At 36.9% G+C, this 18,927-nt stretch overlaps 1 protein-coding gene across 2 annotated transcripts; it reads right to left on the minus strand.

Annotated features, from left to right (window-relative positions):
• Positions 1-276: 276 nt before the first annotated feature.
• On the minus strand, positions 277-17,926 carry LOC129268167 (uncharacterized). Of its 2 annotated transcripts, none has more exons than XM_064104865.1 (7): positions 17,404-17,926; positions 14,661-14,831; positions 11,808-11,910; positions 11,251-11,376; positions 8,472-8,661; positions 4,450-4,627; positions 277-3,390 (listed from the first exon to the last, which is right to left on the minus strand). In XM_064104865.1, exons 1-7 carry the CDS (start codon positions 17,543-17,545, stop codon positions 3,272-3,274), a joined length of 1,029 nt encoding a protein of 342 aa, XP_063960935.1. In that variant the 5' UTR covers positions 17,546-17,926; the 3' UTR covers positions 277-3,271. The 2 variants fall into 2 exon arrangements, with proteins under 2 accessions (XP_063960935.1, XP_063960936.1); XM_064104866.1 differs by lacking the exon at positions 8,472-8,661 and adding an exon at positions 9,521-9,707.
• Between the last annotated feature and the right edge of the window lie 1,001 nt (positions 17,927-18,927).

The raw sequence follows: 18,927 nt of genomic DNA on the forward strand, positions 1-18,927 counted from the left end.
CTTAACATTGTAACGACAAGTATATTTATATTCCTTCAAGCGTTCATAAAATATTTCTTAATTATCAAACACGGCATACTTGATATACAATAAAGACTTTTTTTTTTCTTTTGAAAAGTGAATCAAATTTATTCATGGTATAAAAATATCAATTTTTACATTGTAACGACAAGTATATATAAAATTTTCCAATCATTCATAAAATATTGCATAATTATCAAAACATGACGTACTGTACATGATATACAATAATGATAGTTTTTCTTTTACATCGCAATACGCACTAGTACAGACATTAACATCATGCTTCGACATAGGCGATTATTCGACTTATGGAAGGTGGACTTAGGCCGAGTTACCTGTATTCTTATCTTATTTTCTATTATATGTCACCTAGATAGATCCTTGTCATTTGATTGGTTGTTTGATATCAATCATTCAGCCCATTTTACAATGACGTCATCGTCTTTTTTGCAATTTTGGATCAATACGATTTGTCCATTGCACGCGCGCACCAAGACCCCAGTCACCACAAGTAAAAGCACTTGTTTGCAGCGAGCATGTAGTAATAGTATGTACACGACAATTGACAGATCGAGCTCGCACTGCATGAGCAAATAGTAATGCCAGTCCAACATCGGACAAATAATTCCTACTATACTTACTGAAAGGATGGCATATTTGTATATTATATTCAAAACTCAAGATTAAACTCCAGTTCACAAGAATTAAATAACAAAAATAAGAATAAGTAAAATCATGCATCAGTTATACAGCACTTAATATGCAAGCACTAACATGATAAATGATATTAAGTATTTGGGCAGTTGTATAATATAGAAACACTGAATAACATAGAGAATGGAATTCCCTTCACACACATGAATAAATCTGTTTTCATAATACGACAAGTAGATATACCATCGGAATCTACAATTTGTGCTTATAAATGACAATACACGTACATGCATCCCTGTAAAATGTATATATTTTTCCATAATTTTTATTAAATGTATATGGAAGATATTCTCATTATGCAAACAGAAAATAGATAAGGCATTATAGAAATGTTGTTGTTATTATCATCATCATTAATACTATTCTTATAAAAAGAAATTATTGTCATGGTTTATTGAACCTTTACATAGCCAAGTATATCAAATATGCATGTTATGGTACTTGAGAAAAAGTAAACACTGATTTTTATTGTATATTACTAAATTTTGGTTTCCAGCATGTATAATACTCGTTATTTTAGAGTATATTTATCAGACACACACTTGTCTAGCCAGACACAAAATCTGTCAACAAATGACAAGGAATGTTCTCTTTATACCACCTTTTCTTTTAGCTACTTTATACCTGTATGACCAACAAACAGGACTTGAAAAAAAAACAGATTCAGTGATAGGGATTACATAATAATGACCCTTTTCCTGGGATCCTGGCAGGCAAAAAAATAGTCTTTAAAAAGCCCTGTGCACACTATGCAATTCGTTGTGATCCGATTTTCAAAGAAATTATAATAACATTTTATATGAACATTCCAACCAATGAAATCTTAGTGATCAGAGATAAGAATAGTGGTGAGGCTACTGAAATCAAGATTCAGTCTGGTTCCAGCCTCCCTGTAGGAATAAAAGCAAAGTTAATTCTAAATCGCAATGACGTCATCATCGGCCAAGACTTGAAGCAGATTTTAACTTTTCTCCGACAACAGGGATAGCCTCAAAACAAAATTATCATTTTGTTATTGCTAACATTATGCAGAACTTCAAATAAAGTAATTTTTCTTCTTGGAATTTTCATATTTTATGCTAAATGCTTTTTTTTTTTTTTTTAGTTGTGTCGTATCGGATTGCATAGTGCGCACTGGGCATAAGACCAAACATTGGTGTAGAATCCCATGCTTATTTTGCTGATTTCTCAGCAAATACACCAATTTCTTCCAGAATCATTTAGAACATATATGTTCATTCATTCAAACGGACACTTGTGTGGTAATTTATTTATCCATACATTCACATTCCTTATTTCATGAACACATTTTGAAATTGTTAATATAACTAACATTCATCTTTATCTTCAATATTCACTGACTAATAAAATCAACTTTATACCATCAAATAGCATGATAAAAATGGCTGCAACAAAATCAATATAACTCAATCACAATGTAATTACTGAGACATCTTTTTTGAATAAATTTTGTGTATTAAAAAAATGTATATTGGTCGGAAATACAAACGCACATCATTAACAGAATAAATGGCCACAGCGCGATAATACTATATAAAATGCATCATAGTATTTCAGGTAGATTTGCTTTTTTAAACAGATGGCAAGGAAAATTTGTCTGAACATATATCACAAATACCATGTGTATATATGAATATGTATTTCCCATCAAAATTACCTGGCGGGTGATTCATAAAGCTGTCCCTTACGTACGAATGGTCACCCTTTCTTGTGATGATATATTCTTATGTAGCTAACTTAGCATATAAGAACAAGTTTAAAGTCAAATGGACTTGATGAACAGCTTTTGAAACACCCACCCAGACTTGAAACCTGTTCATTAAAGGTTAAGTCCACCCCAACAAAAAGTTGATTTGGATAAAAAGAGAAAAATCCAACAAGTGCAACACTGAAAATTTTATCGAAATCGGATGTAAACTAAGAAAGTTTTAAAGTTTTGCTTAATTTCACAAAACAGATATATGCACATCCTTGCTGGTATGCAAATGAGGAGACTATGACGTCATCTACTATTTCTTTTGTATTGTATTATATGAAATATTCTAATTTTCTCATTGTCAAATGAACAATGATTTATTCCTCCCTGAACATGTTAAGTTAGCATTGCTGAATACTATTTGGTTCAGTCAAGTTGGTCCTTATTGTCAAATTTGTAAAAATGAAATATTGTACAATTAAAAAAATAAAAAACAAAAGAAGTGAGTGAGGGACATCATTGACTGTCTCATTTGCATGTCACTGAATTGTGCATATCACTGTTTTGTGAAAACTAAGCGAAACTTCAAAATGCCAGAACTTTCTTATTTTACATCCGATTTTGATGAAATTTTCAGCATTCTGCTAGTTTGATTTTTCTCTATTTATTCAAATCAACATTTTTCTGGGGTGGACTTGGCCTTTAAGGCCACCTGATCATGAAGACCACCTTAGACTATACTTCATTTACTTTGAGCGATTTCAAATCATTCCTGTTTGGTGTGTGTGAGATGTGTTGCACTATGTTTCAGTAACATCATCTTTTTCCTAAAGCATCCAGCAACGAGACAATCTCTGCTGTAGTCTTCTCCGGATTGGTGAACTGTAGCCGATGGGTAGCTTTGGCAAAGCGGACAACTCTCCGCAGGGTCCCGTCTGAGAAGAGAATACAATGGAAATGATAAGTCTATTTATATGGTAAAATTATAAACCTATTTGATTGTTCCCTTGAGGCTGTATGGGCTTCAAAGATTCTAGGGCTTCAATTTTCTTGAGAAATGAGAAATTTGACACACGTTGGGTGTTAACCCATCAGGATGTGTTTTCCACTATCATAGTGCATTATATAGTATTATAACCAGTGGATGTTAGATAGAAATTCAGAGTTGCTGTAAAGAGTCACGAGAGTTTTGTCAAGTCATTTGTGAATCAAGACTAGTCAAGTCAGTCGAGTCATTATGCTAATGTCAATGGGAACTAGTCATGGAATACTGCTAGAGTCACTTTCCGTTCTCACTCGCAGCCCATGCTATATTGTAGGTCTCAGGAACTAGCGGTAGACCCACAAGGCTCTCATGATAATGAATGTTGTTGCACAGTATTATGAAACACAAATTAGCTGAACCCAGAAGACGCTCTTTAATGTTGTTGATTTGCATTGCCTTCCAAAAAGTCTGGTCTCAGCAAACTGTTCAGGGGTCAGTACCACAAAGCTTAGCAATGATCGCAGAACATTTCTTTATAACTGATTGTATCGACTACAATGCACAATCAACTGCGAATATCAAGCGTACGATTAATCGCTAACCTTTGTGGTACGGGACCCAGGCAACTCTGCCTCAGTCAAATCTCTTGGGACCATATAAATATGTTCAACTTAGGAGAAATTCGACCTAGAAGATGTTATCAACACATGCTTTGAATATTCTGGTCTGAAATAATGCAGACTTGGGCGATTATTTGACTTTATACGCAGAGTCTAACATATTCCACCTTGGTCAGGCTCCCATTAATAAGGACTTGTTATAATAACAAATGCATGACTTCAATTAACAAATTTAACATCAGCCAATCAGATTGAAGGATTCAGTAGCTTTCAACTATTATCAAGATTTGTTATTATAACAAGTTTTATGAAATGGACCCCTGATGTTCAGACAAAATAGGAACTAAATAAAAGCGAAAGGTGATAGAATGTAACCTTGAAAAACTCACCTCCATAGATGTGTTCTGACTCTCCGTTAACATCGTAGTCTTTGATATCCACCTCTGGAACCCCAAGAACGTCAATGTTTTCTTGGAGGAGCTCTGGTTCAACGACGACATCATCGAGGGAGAAGAATAGCAGGACCGGTAGTTTCCTCTCGGCTATTCTCTTTACAGATCTACCAAACTGTGGGGAAATTGAAAATAAAAAGATACCTCAAAAATCTAACAGGTTGCTTGCGCAAGTGATCACTCTGGGGATATTAGACAGACAGCAAATTGGGGCTCCAACGACTTAATGGAAATTTTCTTTCTAAAAGAAAATATTACAATCAGACAGGCATATCAATACATATTTGTAAAAACTTGATAATTCATCAATTTACACTTTGAATCACCATTTAATTACCATACCAATATGAATTTCAAATTAGCCTCATGAGTATTTGTTATTACGGTGTACATGTAGAAAACACATCCAATTGCTACGTGTACCTATACATGTACAATGCACAAAAGGACTGAAGACTGTTACATGTATTGTGATGTCACAAAGGTATTCTACCATCATTGAGTGTGATGGAGACAAAATGACAAAAAAGAATGATTTGTGCTTACTCAAAGTCATTCATAACTTATTATGACTATGTGGGCTGAGGTGATTAGCGAGACACAAAAATTCCATCACCGCTAGTGATAATTAATTGGAAAACTACATGCATACTTTCTCAAAACCTTGACTTTCAACCAATCATATAGCAAGATTTTAAGTATATCAAATTAACTATAAAATACAAGTGAATTCATTGTTTAATAATATGGGATAAATGTAAATGTATATATACAGTATGTGAATGTGAAAAATTGAAAGTTGTGAAAATAATATACAAAACAAAAATGATAAAATGAATTTTCACAAAACATGCAAAACAGTGAAAATCTTCCAAGAAAATGTTAAATGGGGGGAAAAAAACAAGTAGAACGAACAAAGGTTACTGCTATCACATCAAGAAAAGTGCAGCATATTAGATTCATGTCATTTTCATTCTGAAGAGTTAGTTTGGTTTCTAAAGTGGGATACTTGTTTTGTACATGTGTTTTTAAGGGCAGGTTTTATTTTCAATCTGTTTCTTCATGCTTGGGTTTTTGCAGAGTTACAGTCCGTCTTTAAATCAAACAGATGACAAGTCATAAAGGGCGGAATAACGATTCGGTAAAAGGAATCAAACCACCACAATTGAGGTAATTTTGTTTTACAGATGAAGAAACGTTAACAGAAAAAAAAAAAATCGGGGCACCATTTTCATCAAGACAATTAAGGTAACTTTGCCATTGTTGCAACAATCATGATTTCTAAATAGGTTCATTATTGAGTGGAAGAAATAACCAGTTGTCTCACGATGTAGCAAACGTAGTGGGAAAGCGACGTGTCGTCTGCAAGCTGCTAGACTTCGTCAGGCAATGAGCAAAGACGCTGCTGCGCACGGGTTATATAGCGTCGGGAGCTATTGTCTGGCTCCACTCGGGCGTGAGCTGCGCTGTGATTGGCCGATGCCGCTGGCCAATCAGCCGCTGGCCAACCAGCGGCTGCCTGACACCAGCGCGGATGCTGACTGGCCGGCTGCATCGGCCAGTCACAGCGTGCAGTGCACGCTCCAGCGGGCACCAAGCACCAGAGCGGACCCTGATTGGCCATCGGCATCGGCCAATCACAGCGCAGCTCACGTCCGAGTGGAGCCAGACAATAGCTCCCGAAGCTATATAACCCGTGCGCATCAGCGTCTTTGCTAATTGCCTGACGAAGTCTAGCAGCTTGCAGACGAAACGTCGCTTTCCCACTACGTTTGCTACATCGTGAGACAACTGGTTATTTCTTCTACTCAACCCTTCACCACAATGAACCTCTTCCACATCATCAGGTTCATTATTGCGGAATGAAATAATAGCTAGAGGGTATTCATTTGTCTCGCAATCTACTATGGTCAACAAGGAAATTCGTGATCACTCTCGCAAAAAGTGTTCACTAGCTTTCTAGGAAATTCGTGATCACTCTTGCAAAAAGTGTTCACTAGCTTACAAGTTTACGAGCTTTCGAGTGCCGCTGCAACTCTGTCTTATTTGCATATTGCCGACTCGCGGCGTATTTGCATATACCTCCGGCTTATTTGCATATACGCCCGACCAATCACATAACGGATTAGTGCCCTTCTATTGTTCCCGCGTTCGTGCGTACGGTCCTGGGGATTGGTATAAATAGACCATGTTATCAGATAATTTTCGTCACTTGATAAAGAGTTGCAGCGGCACTCGAAAGCTCGTGAACTTGTAAGCTAGTGAACACTTTTTGCGAGAGTGATCACGAATTTCCTTGTTGACCATAGTAGATTGCGAGACAAATGAATACCCTCTAGCGATTGATTTCAATAGGCATTTGAATTGTGTTACCATTGTACATGTACATGTAGCTATCATAATGGCAAGTTGCAATAATTGTAAGGTTTTACGAAACAGTATTTATTTGAAAATATGACAAGGGAAAAACATTAGTAAAATGAAGTGTTAAACTGACATCAACACTACAGGGTACACGCATATATAACCATGCCTATAATTGTATGAAAGCATACAACCATATGCAGGGGTGTGAGTGGTCACAAATAAAAAGATCTGAAAAAAGCTGAAGAGTGTTGAAAAAGTCTGAAACAAAAGGAGCTCCCATACGTTTTGTACAGATGAAAGCCAAAAATAAGCTGAAATTAAGCTGAAAATCAAAACAAAAAAAATCTGAAATCAGCTAAAAATCTGAACTCTCACACCCCTGCATATGTCAATGGCATCACTCTACACCTTTCTTCCAAAGTGCTTGGAGGCAAAGAGCAATGGGTTATTGTAGTTCTATGCCAGTTTGCATCAAGAAAAACAACAAGGAAAGTAAAAACGGCCAGGTGGATGTCACAGTTTATATTCATTTGGTCCATTTTTAATTCGGTCACAACTACACTTTTTTCTAATGCCTACATCTCATTGTGTCGGTGCAGGAATGCCCTTAGCACCAAACTTCCACCCACCTCACTGGTGCAGGAACGCCCTTACGCAATGCCCTAATGCGCGCTACTAAGGGCATTTCTGCGCGCCTGCAATGCGCATAAGTGTGGTGCTGAGGGCGTTCCTGCACCGACACGACGATCTAATCAAATATAGTGAGTGATATTAGACCAAGTGTATATGAGATAAATGGGTAAAGCCAAGTCTGCATGCACAGAAACTTGGTTTTCACAATTTGAATAGTGCATAATAATTCAGAGTCTGAAGCAGTGAGACTAGGTTCATTATGTACCGTGGCCGGCTCTGCACGGACTGAGAGTTTGGCTTCTAGCCTTCACTCTAGAATGGTTATTGGTTAAAGTGGTAAATAAAGAGACTTTAATAGGAGGAAATTATAATTTGTAAACAAATTTTTGGCATTACTCCTATGTGTTTAAGATCGCATGCTCGATCTGTAATGAAAATCATTAGTCAGAAAAAAAATTGGAACCAGTGGGATTCGAACCTGCCATCTACTGCTTTCCGGGCAGCGACTTAACCACCATGCTATTCTGCTTCATTGCTAAATCAGGATGAACTGGAATTCAAATACCCTCGATCCTCTTCTTTCAGACTCATTAATATGCAAATGCAGTCCGCCGTGGACAATAAAAAGGCTTTAATAGGAAGAAATTATAATTTGTAAACAAATTTTCGGCATTACTCCGACGTGTTTAAGATCGCATGCTCGATCTGTAATGAAAATCATTAAGTCAGTAAAAATTGGAACCAGTGTTAAATATGAGTCTGTGCTTGCAGACTACATGTAGGTAAAGCCTAACTTTAAGTTTAAACTAGACAAAGTGGTGAATGAGATAAATTAATTGGTCGTAGACGAAGTAGTATTAGACCATGTGGGATGAGACCGGATAAAAAGTACACGAAACGAGTGAAGACCAACGGGCGATTGACCACCGCAGAGACGTCTACAAACACCACCTTCTTACCGCGGTAAAGTCCAAGACGGCCGCTTCGTAGATACTCAAGACTTGCGCCTCCGTTGTTCTTCCGCGAAAACCCATGTAGTGAATGAATTTGGAGCAAAGAAACTGCACGATCCATCCAATAACTGGCATGTACAACGCCCTGTAAATGGCGTAAGCAGCATACGGTATTCTTGTACTAATTTTCTGCATCCTGCATTTTGGACAAATTTGTATAGAAAAGGGCAAATAGTGGTGAACTTAAGAGGAAGTAAAAATGAATTAAGGAAGATGCCACAATGGAAGTACAGAGACTGACAAGTCTCCAGTTTGTATATACATGTAGTGCAAACTACTGATATTTTGGTTGCTAGGTTTAATATAAGGGGGATGGCCGACAATTCTGCATTTGGAAAAGAAAATGAAGGTGTGACACAAATCCTCCCTCCATAATTCTATCTGAATATTAATTTCAATATTGTGAGGATCGAGATTCAAATCTAAATTCCAAAAGTTTTACGCTCATATAGAATTTATTGGGATGTTTAATTCCAAAAACATCTCAATTCACAAAATAATGATGCTGGAACTCAAACACTGGAAGACTTCAAGACCGGGTCGGGAGGTTATGGGAATCTGATAGATGACACGACCAAATCAGGCCCAATAGTCAATAGGTGAACATTTTTGGTGGTGACTTACACTGACAAAATTAAAATGATCAATAAGATGCAAGCATTTCAGTAGCTTATAACATTTGTCATTGAAAACCACTGTCAAATCACTTTATGAAACAGTTCCATGCGAGTCTGACGTAGACAGACCGGAGAACATTGTCAGAAAATTCTGTACAACTTCAGAGTGTGGTGACTTTCACTGACAAAAATAAAATGATCAATGTCAGCCAATAAGATGCAAGTATTTCAGTAGCTTATAACATTTGTCATTGAAAACCACTGTCAAATCACTTTATGAAACAGTTCCATGCGAGTCTGACGTAGACAGACTGGAGAACATTGTCAGAAAATTCTGTACAACTTCAAAGTGGCATTTCCGTGATTTGTGCTTCTTACCGCATCAAAGTCAGTTTTCATCACTTCATAGAAGCTAAGGGCTTGCGCTTCATCATTTCGACCTCGAAAACCCAACAGGTATATGATCTTAGCGAAGGAATATGTGACTATCCGCCCAATGTATGGCAAGTACATTGTCTTGAAGATCAGACGAAGTATGACAGGCATGTGTAGCCTTTTGAATAACCTGTTTTCCATGAAAAAGAAAGGTGCTAAATCAAGTGAACAAAATTCTTTCAAGAGTCTGATGCCGTTTAATCCATCAAAATCTGGTCCACTGATAAAACATGACTCGTTAAATTAATGTAAAATGAATATGCAATAATTTTCAATTTTCCTACTTAGAGCAAAAACTTCTTCAGATTCAGCTTCTTCATAATATTGAGTTTTGAACCATAAAATGTATACAGTAATAGATATGGAACTAAAGGACCATATATTTATTATTGCAGTGTGGCCATGTTTGTTTCACTGTGGTGTCCTGTTGGAAACAATGAACGCATATTTTGGTATGGGCTCATTTTATTTGATAGGTATTTCCTCATTTTCTTCTCTGAATTCATTAGTGTCTGGCTGACTATAGTGTCTCCCACTAACATATTATCCATATCCTAAACTATGCCATAATATCCATCAATCCATTCTCATACATCCAGTTAATTCATCCACCTATTCTTCCATCTATCCATTCATCTATCCATCTTTATATTCATCCATCCTTCTATCCATTTGCCTATCAATCCATCCAACCACCCATTCATACATCCACCCTTCCTTCCATCCATCCATCCCATTATCCTCCCATCCATCCACTCATCCATCCACCCATCCATCCATCCATCCATTGATCTATCTATCCATTGATCTATCTATCTATCTGTGTCTATCCATCCATCCATCCATACATCCATCCATCAATCTATCCATTCATCCATCCATCCATCCATCCATCCACCCATCCCATTATCCTCCCATCCATCTATCCATCCATCCACTCATCCATCCATCCACCCATCAATCTACCCACCCATCCATCCATTCATCCAGCCAGCCATTCATTCATCCATCCATCCATCCATCAATCTACCCACCCATCCATCCACCCATCCACCCACCCACCCATCCATCCACTCATCCATCCATCCACCCATCAATCTACCCACCCACCCATCCATCCATCCACACACCCATCCACACACCCATCCATCCACTCATCCATCCACCGATCAATCTACCCACCCATCCATCCATTCATCCAGCCAGCCATTCATCCATCCATCCACCCATCAATCTACCCACCCATCCATCCACCCATCAATCTACCCATCCATCCATTCATCCATCCATCCACCCATCAATCTACCCACCCATCCATCCACCCATCAATCTACCCACCCATCCACTCATCCATCCATCCACCCATCAATCTACCCACCCATCCACCTATCCACCCATCCACTCATCCATCCATCCACCCATCAATCTACCCACCCATCCATCCACCCATCAATCTACCCACCCATCCATCCATTCATCCAGCCAGCCATTCATCCATCCATCCACCCATCAATCCTCCCATCCATCCATCAAACTATCAAATCTTTCATTCCAGTTTAGCCATTTGGAGAGGAATTACCTCATCAGGTATAAAGTACCATTCCATTCTTCTTTCCTCGACCATTCATCCATCCTTCCACCCATTTATTCATTCAATCATTGGTTGTACTTACTTATGGGGCGTGATTCCCGTCCCACAAAGAAAGCAAGCAGCCTGAAGAATACCTTCTAAGGCTCGATCTGCCCCTAATTCCGCAACAACATGGCTTCCAGAAGAATGGCCAATAACCATGGCAACACTGCACAGAGAAATCAAATAAGATTAACAAGATGCATTTGTAATGACATTTACAAACCTGTATAGTTGCAAGGCAAATGCGAGACCATCTTGATTAACTTAAGAAGTAAGAATTATTTTAGCTTTACCTATCTAATAGTAGAGAAGTTATGAACCCTTTAACAAATCAGAGCAGTTTTACCCCAGGGCTTACCTATCATATTGTAGACCAGTTATGAAAACTAGCAAGTATGAAGTAAGAATCAGTAAAGCAAGCTATATTTTAGAGCAATTATGAAACCTTTCGCCAGCACAAAGCAATATTTTGTGTAGCTTTACATATTGAGTGATTATAAAACCTTCACATGAACAGAGTAAGAATCAGTCTAGTTTTTGTAGGGCAATTAAGAAACCTTTAAAAGGAAAAGCAGGAATTAGCAAAACTTTTAATACCTATCTAACTGCATAGCAGTTATAAAGCCTTTGACAAGTTCTGCTTTATCTGAAGATGAGTGGTCATATTTTCGCTCTGGATCAATCTGTGTGTACCCCATACCTGCATGAAATAAAATTAATGATAATAACGATGATGATATCATAATAATAACATAATAATAATGAAAATAATAATAAAGATTAATAATAATAGTCACACTTGCTTACACAATCAACTGTATACAAGCAAGCCTTGAAATAACCGGGCTCTGAGCGCAAATTCGCGCTCATATAGCCATCAATTGCGCCCATAAAGCCCCAAAATCATCAAAATTTTGACGACCGGGCGCAAATATTTTCCAGGTAATTGCGCCCGCCGTGAGTGAGCAGTGAAGCCATATCATACATGTAATTTAAATATCTGAAAAGCCAAAATCAAGTAACTTTCAATTTACAATAAGCACAGTTTCAAATTGCCAAGTGCGTCTTTTTTTCTGTACCATAAAAAGTGAGCTACGTCCGTCTTTTTTTTTTCTGTAATACACGTGCACGCGTGCTTCCGGTAGCGGTTTTTCCATACTTCACCATGTGCAACTTCTAATGCACACATTTCCAGTTGGGATATCACAATTCTGCGAAATAGTAATCTGAATTGCACAGGAATTAAATCCCTGTTCACAGCACATACGATGTGCGAGTCTTTTATCCTCAAAGTCACCGACTTTGCTTGTCAAAACGGAGCTTTAATAATCCAAAATCACTTAGCTTATAGTTGTGAATTGTAGCTTTTTAATTTCTTTCTTGGAGAGGGGTAAATATCAGACAATAAATCATCAAACAAGGCTCCATCTAAAAAAAAAAAATAGGACGCCGTGCACTTGAGTGTGGTGTTAGCTAGCCAGTTTGAGCTCATGTTCTCTGCCAGAGCTCTGGGTGAGAATTCTATCAGTAATGGCCTAAGTGATGGTGATTTTCAGTTTCAGATAGTTTAGATTTCATGTTAATTTTTGAAAACTGTCAAAAAACTTTGATTTCTTCATTGTGATGAATATTTAAGTTATTAATGAATACATTTTCACAAAATTTAGACTCTCTCAGAATGAAAGGCATTTTCTGTGGAGATCTGCGTTTTCAAATAACTTGTGAAAAACTTAAGGTACATGAACCTACAATACATGTACATAGCCTGTGGCTATGTGCTGGAATTTGAATAGACCGAGTAAGATATATTGATTTCATTTCTTTAACATAATTTATATGCAATCCAAGTGCACCTCACAGTCACAATCACACACAAACACTCACCCACACCCGTGATTCTAACCATGAAAAAAAACCTTAAAAATTATTAATTTCTTTCTAAATTTATTATTATTTGATCTGAATTCTCTCTTTCTCCATTTCTCTCTCTGTTTTTATATTTTTATTTTATTCATTTATTTAGATTTGTTTTTGTTTTTTGGGGGGCGGGGTTCATTGTTCATTAAAGATGAAAAATAAATAAGCCCATGTGTGTGTGGTTGTAAAGGGGATGTGGAGTGAGGGTGTCAAAACACACTTAAACATTTAAATCTGATTTCTTAAATGTTTGAATAAGCCTAATACTTAGCATGCTATTCATGTACTAATTAAAAAATTGCAGGAGCTGCACTTACTATAAACAAATTTGCGGTGTGGTTCACCATTATATATATATTTTTTTAATTGCCCCCGGTTCCAGAAAATTGCCCCCGGTTCCTGTAAAAAGCCTGTGAGCCGGGGGCAATCTGCAGCTGCTTATTTCAAGGCTTGTATACAAGCACCACCTGTGTATAAAGTATGGTTTCCCTTGAAAATATTCCCCATTGAAATATGCTTTATAAGAATCTGATCATAATGACCACCTCCTCATAATAAAGTCTGCTTCTCTTGACTTCCTAGGATGGTCTCTAAAAGACGGGTTTGACTAAAATCAATGACATAAAAGTACACAATTTTATTACAAATGGTCTTCAGATCAACCCTCATTCATCCATCTTCGATTATGAACTAGGTCTTTTGATTGGCCTCAATGTCCCTCGCAATTGCCTTGAAAATATGCCTTTTGCCTTTTTTATCATTTTTATTTTCTCATTTGTATAGGTAAAGCCTTCATGTCAATTTGAGTGGCATAAATTGGCCATGGAATTTTCCCCCTTTATATCATTTAAGCTGTAATAAATGGAAAAGTCCTCTAGAAAAGCAGCCTTGCCCTAAAAAAAAAAAATCAAAATTGAAGGCCTCTATGGGCGATTCCATGCTAGAAAAATCAGCCATTTTCACAACATTGTGCATCCTGCTGTCTAAACAATTGAGAAACTCCAATTTGTCTTGTGGTAATAATAAAGTACCATGGGGTAGTCATGTAAAATATGACAACCAACAACTATACGTTGTTCATGGGTGAATTAGAGATGAAAATGTTACGCGTCGTATTGGACGTTTCCGAATCCTGTACGACACACATTTTCACCTGTAATTCACCCACAATCAAACATTTTTTGTTGGTTATCGGTATTTCACATGACTACCCTCTATAACTTTATCACTGACAAAAAAGAAAATTTTATCACTCAAGCATTCTGCTATTAGAGACTGGAAATTGTAGAAATGTCCCGTACGACACGTATGGAATCGCCCCTATGGTCATCTGGGGAGGATTTCATGAGAGGACTTGTCAGATGTTATATCTTTTATCCAACAATTATCATAGAACTGTGCTTGTAAGCCAATCAAAATCAAGGAAAGTAGTCATATCCTACCTTCTGTCTTACAAAAATATTGATGAAACACTCCCTGGATCCAACTTATCACTCACATCTATCAAGACAAGACAAAACAATCAACGATTACCTGGAAAGTTGACAGCCAAAACTCTGTAGCCACACGACGCAATCCGACTGCCTATTGGACGGAAGGCTCCCTCTGTTGCTGGTGTGCCGTGTATGCAGATTACCACTGGGCATCCTTCAACCGGTCTATCCACAGGTACCCATTCACCATACACCATGTTGTATTTGGTACCTAATGGATAATGAAACATATTAAAACAGTTCATGAAATCTTCTTGGCGGTCAAAAGTTAAGGATTGCATCATATTTATTGCTGCTTGTCTATGACTTGATGAATAGGTCTGCTACACTAGTTCACAAATCAGGGCCCCATCTAACAAAGAGTTGCGATTGATCCGATCAACCACAACTATGGAAAGCCAGCAACGTCAACATCTAAATGCATGTTTCTTCAAAATATTTCCCAGATATGATGTACATTTATACATTCATTGTTTTCCTGAAAATTCAGTGTGTTTCTCTAAAGGGCATTGTGCAAATTTCCTGTTGTAGAAATTATGATATAGATGTATTTCCATACAGCTGAGCAGGGCGGATCCAGGATTTTCCAAAAGGGGGGGCACATTTTTTCGGACGGAAAATTTGACAAGCAAAAAAAAAAGAAGGTCTTCACTTTCAAAAGAGGGGGCACACCTCTGTTTTAATGGCATTTTTACATTACAAATTTTAATTTTGCTTCTCAAAAGGGGGGGGCACGGGCCGGCTGTGCCCCCCCCCCCTGGATCTGCCAGTGCAGCTGAGGTTGAACGGATCAATCGCAACTCTTTTTAAGACAGGGCCAAGGTGAAAGATACATGTACATTCCTGCACACACAAAAATTATGAATAGGTTGATTTATTTATGCAGTCATTTAATAAAACTTCAACCAAATCTAACATTTTCTCACAAAAACATTACATTTGTATATTTTGGGTCTGTTGTATTTGGTACCTAATGGATAATTAAGAAACATAGGCACATCACTGGTTTCTGGTCACAAGTGAATGATCACATCATATTTATTGCTTCGTGTCGTTCACTTTGTAGTGGTTCTGCTCATTTTGTACCTGTAACATAGGCTTACCAAAACCATGCATGAACTCTCTAAGGTTTCTTGTCACAAGTTAACCCTAACTCTCCCGGGGTATTTTGATTCTTGTCCTTCCCGGGGGGGGGCCATTATGGCCCCCCCTTAAGATCTCGGCCGCCGATCGCGCGAGCGATGCAAAAATTTGCACGCTGGTAGTGTGCGATGTAATCTACAAGGCTGTATGGTAAAATTTTCCAAAATAATGAGATTTTATTTTATATGAATTAATTATGCTAATTTATGCATAAATCATACTTTTTGCTCTAATTCACTAAATAAAGCTCCTAGAGTGCTAATTTTTGGTAAAAATATTCTTTGTAGCATTCTTAACAATCGCATTAAAAAAAACTTCAGTTTGGAAATCAATTTCTTATGTATTTTATTGTTTTATGAATTTCTTATGTATTTCTTTGTTTTTTTACTTTTTGTTTTTTATTGTTTTATCAATGGAAATTGTTCCAGACTTAATTCTGATCATAAACAAGGCAAAATAAATTAAGTTTAATCAGTAAAAGTAGAAATAATGATACATTTATGAATTTTGGCTAAATACACAATTTGCATTGGATTTGTACATGAAATCACGTTTATGAGCAATTTTGGGTCTGACATGCACTTATATAATGTTGCGTAATGTCGTAACCGTGTACCCGGGCGTCACAAATTTGGGCTCAAAATTTGCGCGAGACTTGAAAGTAAAAAGTCAGTGAGCGGCGAGGTCAAAAAATTTTGCGCAGCAGATATATCGCGAAAATTGTCGAGGGGGGGGCCATAATGGCCCCCCCCCCGGGAGAATTAGGGTTAAGGATCGCATCATGTTCGTTGCTTCTTGTCTTTCACTAGATAAATGTTCATCTAGTTCCTGGCTGATAATTAGGCCTGAAAGAATTGTTGTGTTGCCTGTAAGCCCTATTTCAGAAAGTCTCTGGGTTTTTTACCTTGCTACTGCACTGCACAAGAAATTCATGATGCATGGGATGGCTGCATGTATATTTAAAGGTCAAGTCCATCCCTAAAAAATCTTGATTTGAATAAATAGAGAAATATCAAATTAACATAATGCTGAAAAATTCATCAAAATCGGATATAAAATAAGTTATGGCATTTTAAAGTTTCGCTTATTTTTCACAAAGCAGTGATATGCACAACTGAGTGACATGCAAATGAGATAGTCGACGATGTCCATCACTGACTATTTCTTTTGTTTTTTATTGTTTGAATTATACAATATTTCATTTTTTACAGATTTGACAATAATGACCAACTTGACTAAACCATATAGAATTAAACAATGTAAATTCCACATGTTCAGGGAGGAATTAATCGTTGTTTAACTTGACAATGAGGAGAAAATTAGAATATTTAATATTTCATATAATAAAATACACAAAAAAAGTGCGTGGATGACGTCATCAGTTTCCTCATTTGCATACCGACCAGGATAGTTTTTGTGAAAATAAGCAAAACTCTAAAATGTAATGATTTCTTATTTTACATCCGATTTTGATGAAAATTTCAGTGTCTTTTTATTCAAATTAATTTTTTGTTGGGGTGGACTTGTCCTTTAAATACTTTTTTGCTGTCTTTTACTATGCAGTGTAATAGAGCTGGGCTTTGTGGAGAGTAGCCTGGCATTCACAAGTGACTCTCCAAAAGCCTCTCAGCTATACTTACCTAAGGCTGATATCTCAATTGTACTCCTCGTGTAGCCCTGTCCCATATCTTGCCTCAAGGCATAGTTCACCTCGTCAGGTTTAGCAAACCTCCTTGGTTCTTCCGAAGACATCTGTCTTTCTCCGCTGCTACTTGTCTCCATTTTGAACAGTTTCTTACTTTGTCCCGTATGGCTAAGGTGATGGACACTGAACGCACTCCTGTTGAATATCTGTTGTTAATAAAAAGAAATAGTGATTATAGATCACTTCTGTGTGTTTTAAACATTTATCACAAAAAATAACTGCATGTACATAGTATGTAATGTAATACATATTTTCTTTTTTAAGTTTATTTTGTCAGAGAAATGGATTTCCTCTCGAAAGCAGGTGTAACTTATTTTCTTGTGCTGATCAACGACCATTTATCATCTGAATATCATTTTAATTGTTACGTTGGAAAAAGAAAGTTTTACAACGGCTTACTGGTGAGTAGAAGTACATGTCCTATTGAATTGATGAAATTAATATTTTATATGAACGTGAAATTGTGGTTAATTTATTAATTTCTTTTAACTTACTAATAGTCAAAAGAATGTGAACTGTGGTTGACGATAATTGTAGTTACAAATGAGAGAGCTACATGAATGAGGGTATATACATGTATTGTACAACGCCTACTTAGATTGTTGTACGCAAGCAAATGGGAGGCTGAATGTCAAACATTGTACCGTTGCACAAGACGTACCATCCAAAATGTACCGTTGCACGGCTTTAGGAGGTGACATCACAATACGATTTAATTCATTGCGCTCAGTAAAAATGAAGGTGCAATGCACATATAAGCCTGCTGGCTAAATGCGCAATACTGCAATGCCCAAGGTCGTGTGCGCTTGTGGGATTTTGCTTTCCGCTTTCAGTATTTTTGCTCCCTTTTCATAGATTCCTATAGGGATAAACTCTTGTTTTTTTGTTTTTTTTCGCTAAATTCCGAGGCGTTGTACAACACAAATAGCGAATATTCTTATTCGTGCAATGGTGCGAGATTTCGCATTCAGTGAAAGAAACGCTCTATTCAACTCGGCTAACGCCTCATTGAATAGAGCATCTTTCTTTCACCTCATGCGAAATCTCGCACCATCGCACTCATGCCTATTCGCTATTTGTATACTGTAGACTACTATGATAATAAGAAATGACGATTATTTCTTATTTGTATTTATTGATGTTTAATATTGAATACTTGATTGTGAATTGTATTTTTACACTGTAAACTTATTAGACTGCTTGTTTGCCAAAAGTATCGTCATTGACAGATTAGACTTTAATAGTTCCAGATTGTTTCCTGTAAATTTTCGGTGAGTTGCTTATTAATGGTTTACATGACGTTATTATGATAATTATTATCTTAAGTTACATAATAACAAAAATGTATTTGTAAATACTCTGTTGAAATGATATCTATTTGACTTTACCATAATTATATGGTTCTTTTAGACTTTGTTTTGATCTATATTATTGAAGGTATGTGAATAGATATTATTAC

The sequence above is a fragment of the Lytechinus pictus genome, chromosome 9 (assembly GCF_037042905.1).
Source record: "Lytechinus pictus isolate F3 Inbred chromosome 9, Lp3.0, whole genome shotgun sequence".
Lineage (NCBI taxonomy): Eukaryota > Metazoa > Echinodermata > Echinoidea > Temnopleuroida > Toxopneustidae > Lytechinus > Lytechinus pictus.

What these genes read in the sequence shown, in the direction of transcription:
- LOC129268167 (XM_064104865.1), bottom strand. Translation starts at nt 17,545, where the DNA reads ATGGAGACAAGTAGCAGCGGAGAAAGACAGATGTCTTCGGAAGAACCA. An exon ending in AATTGAGATATCAGCCTTAG is followed by an intron (nt 14,832 to 17,403) that starts GTAAGTATAGCT and finishes ATTATCCATTAG; the next exon opens with GTACCAAATACAACATGGTG. An exon ending in ACTGCTATGCAGTTAGATAG is followed by an intron (nt 11,377 to 11,807) that starts GTATTAAAAGTT and finishes TTCTCTGTGCAG; the next exon opens with TGTTGCCATGGTTATTGGCC.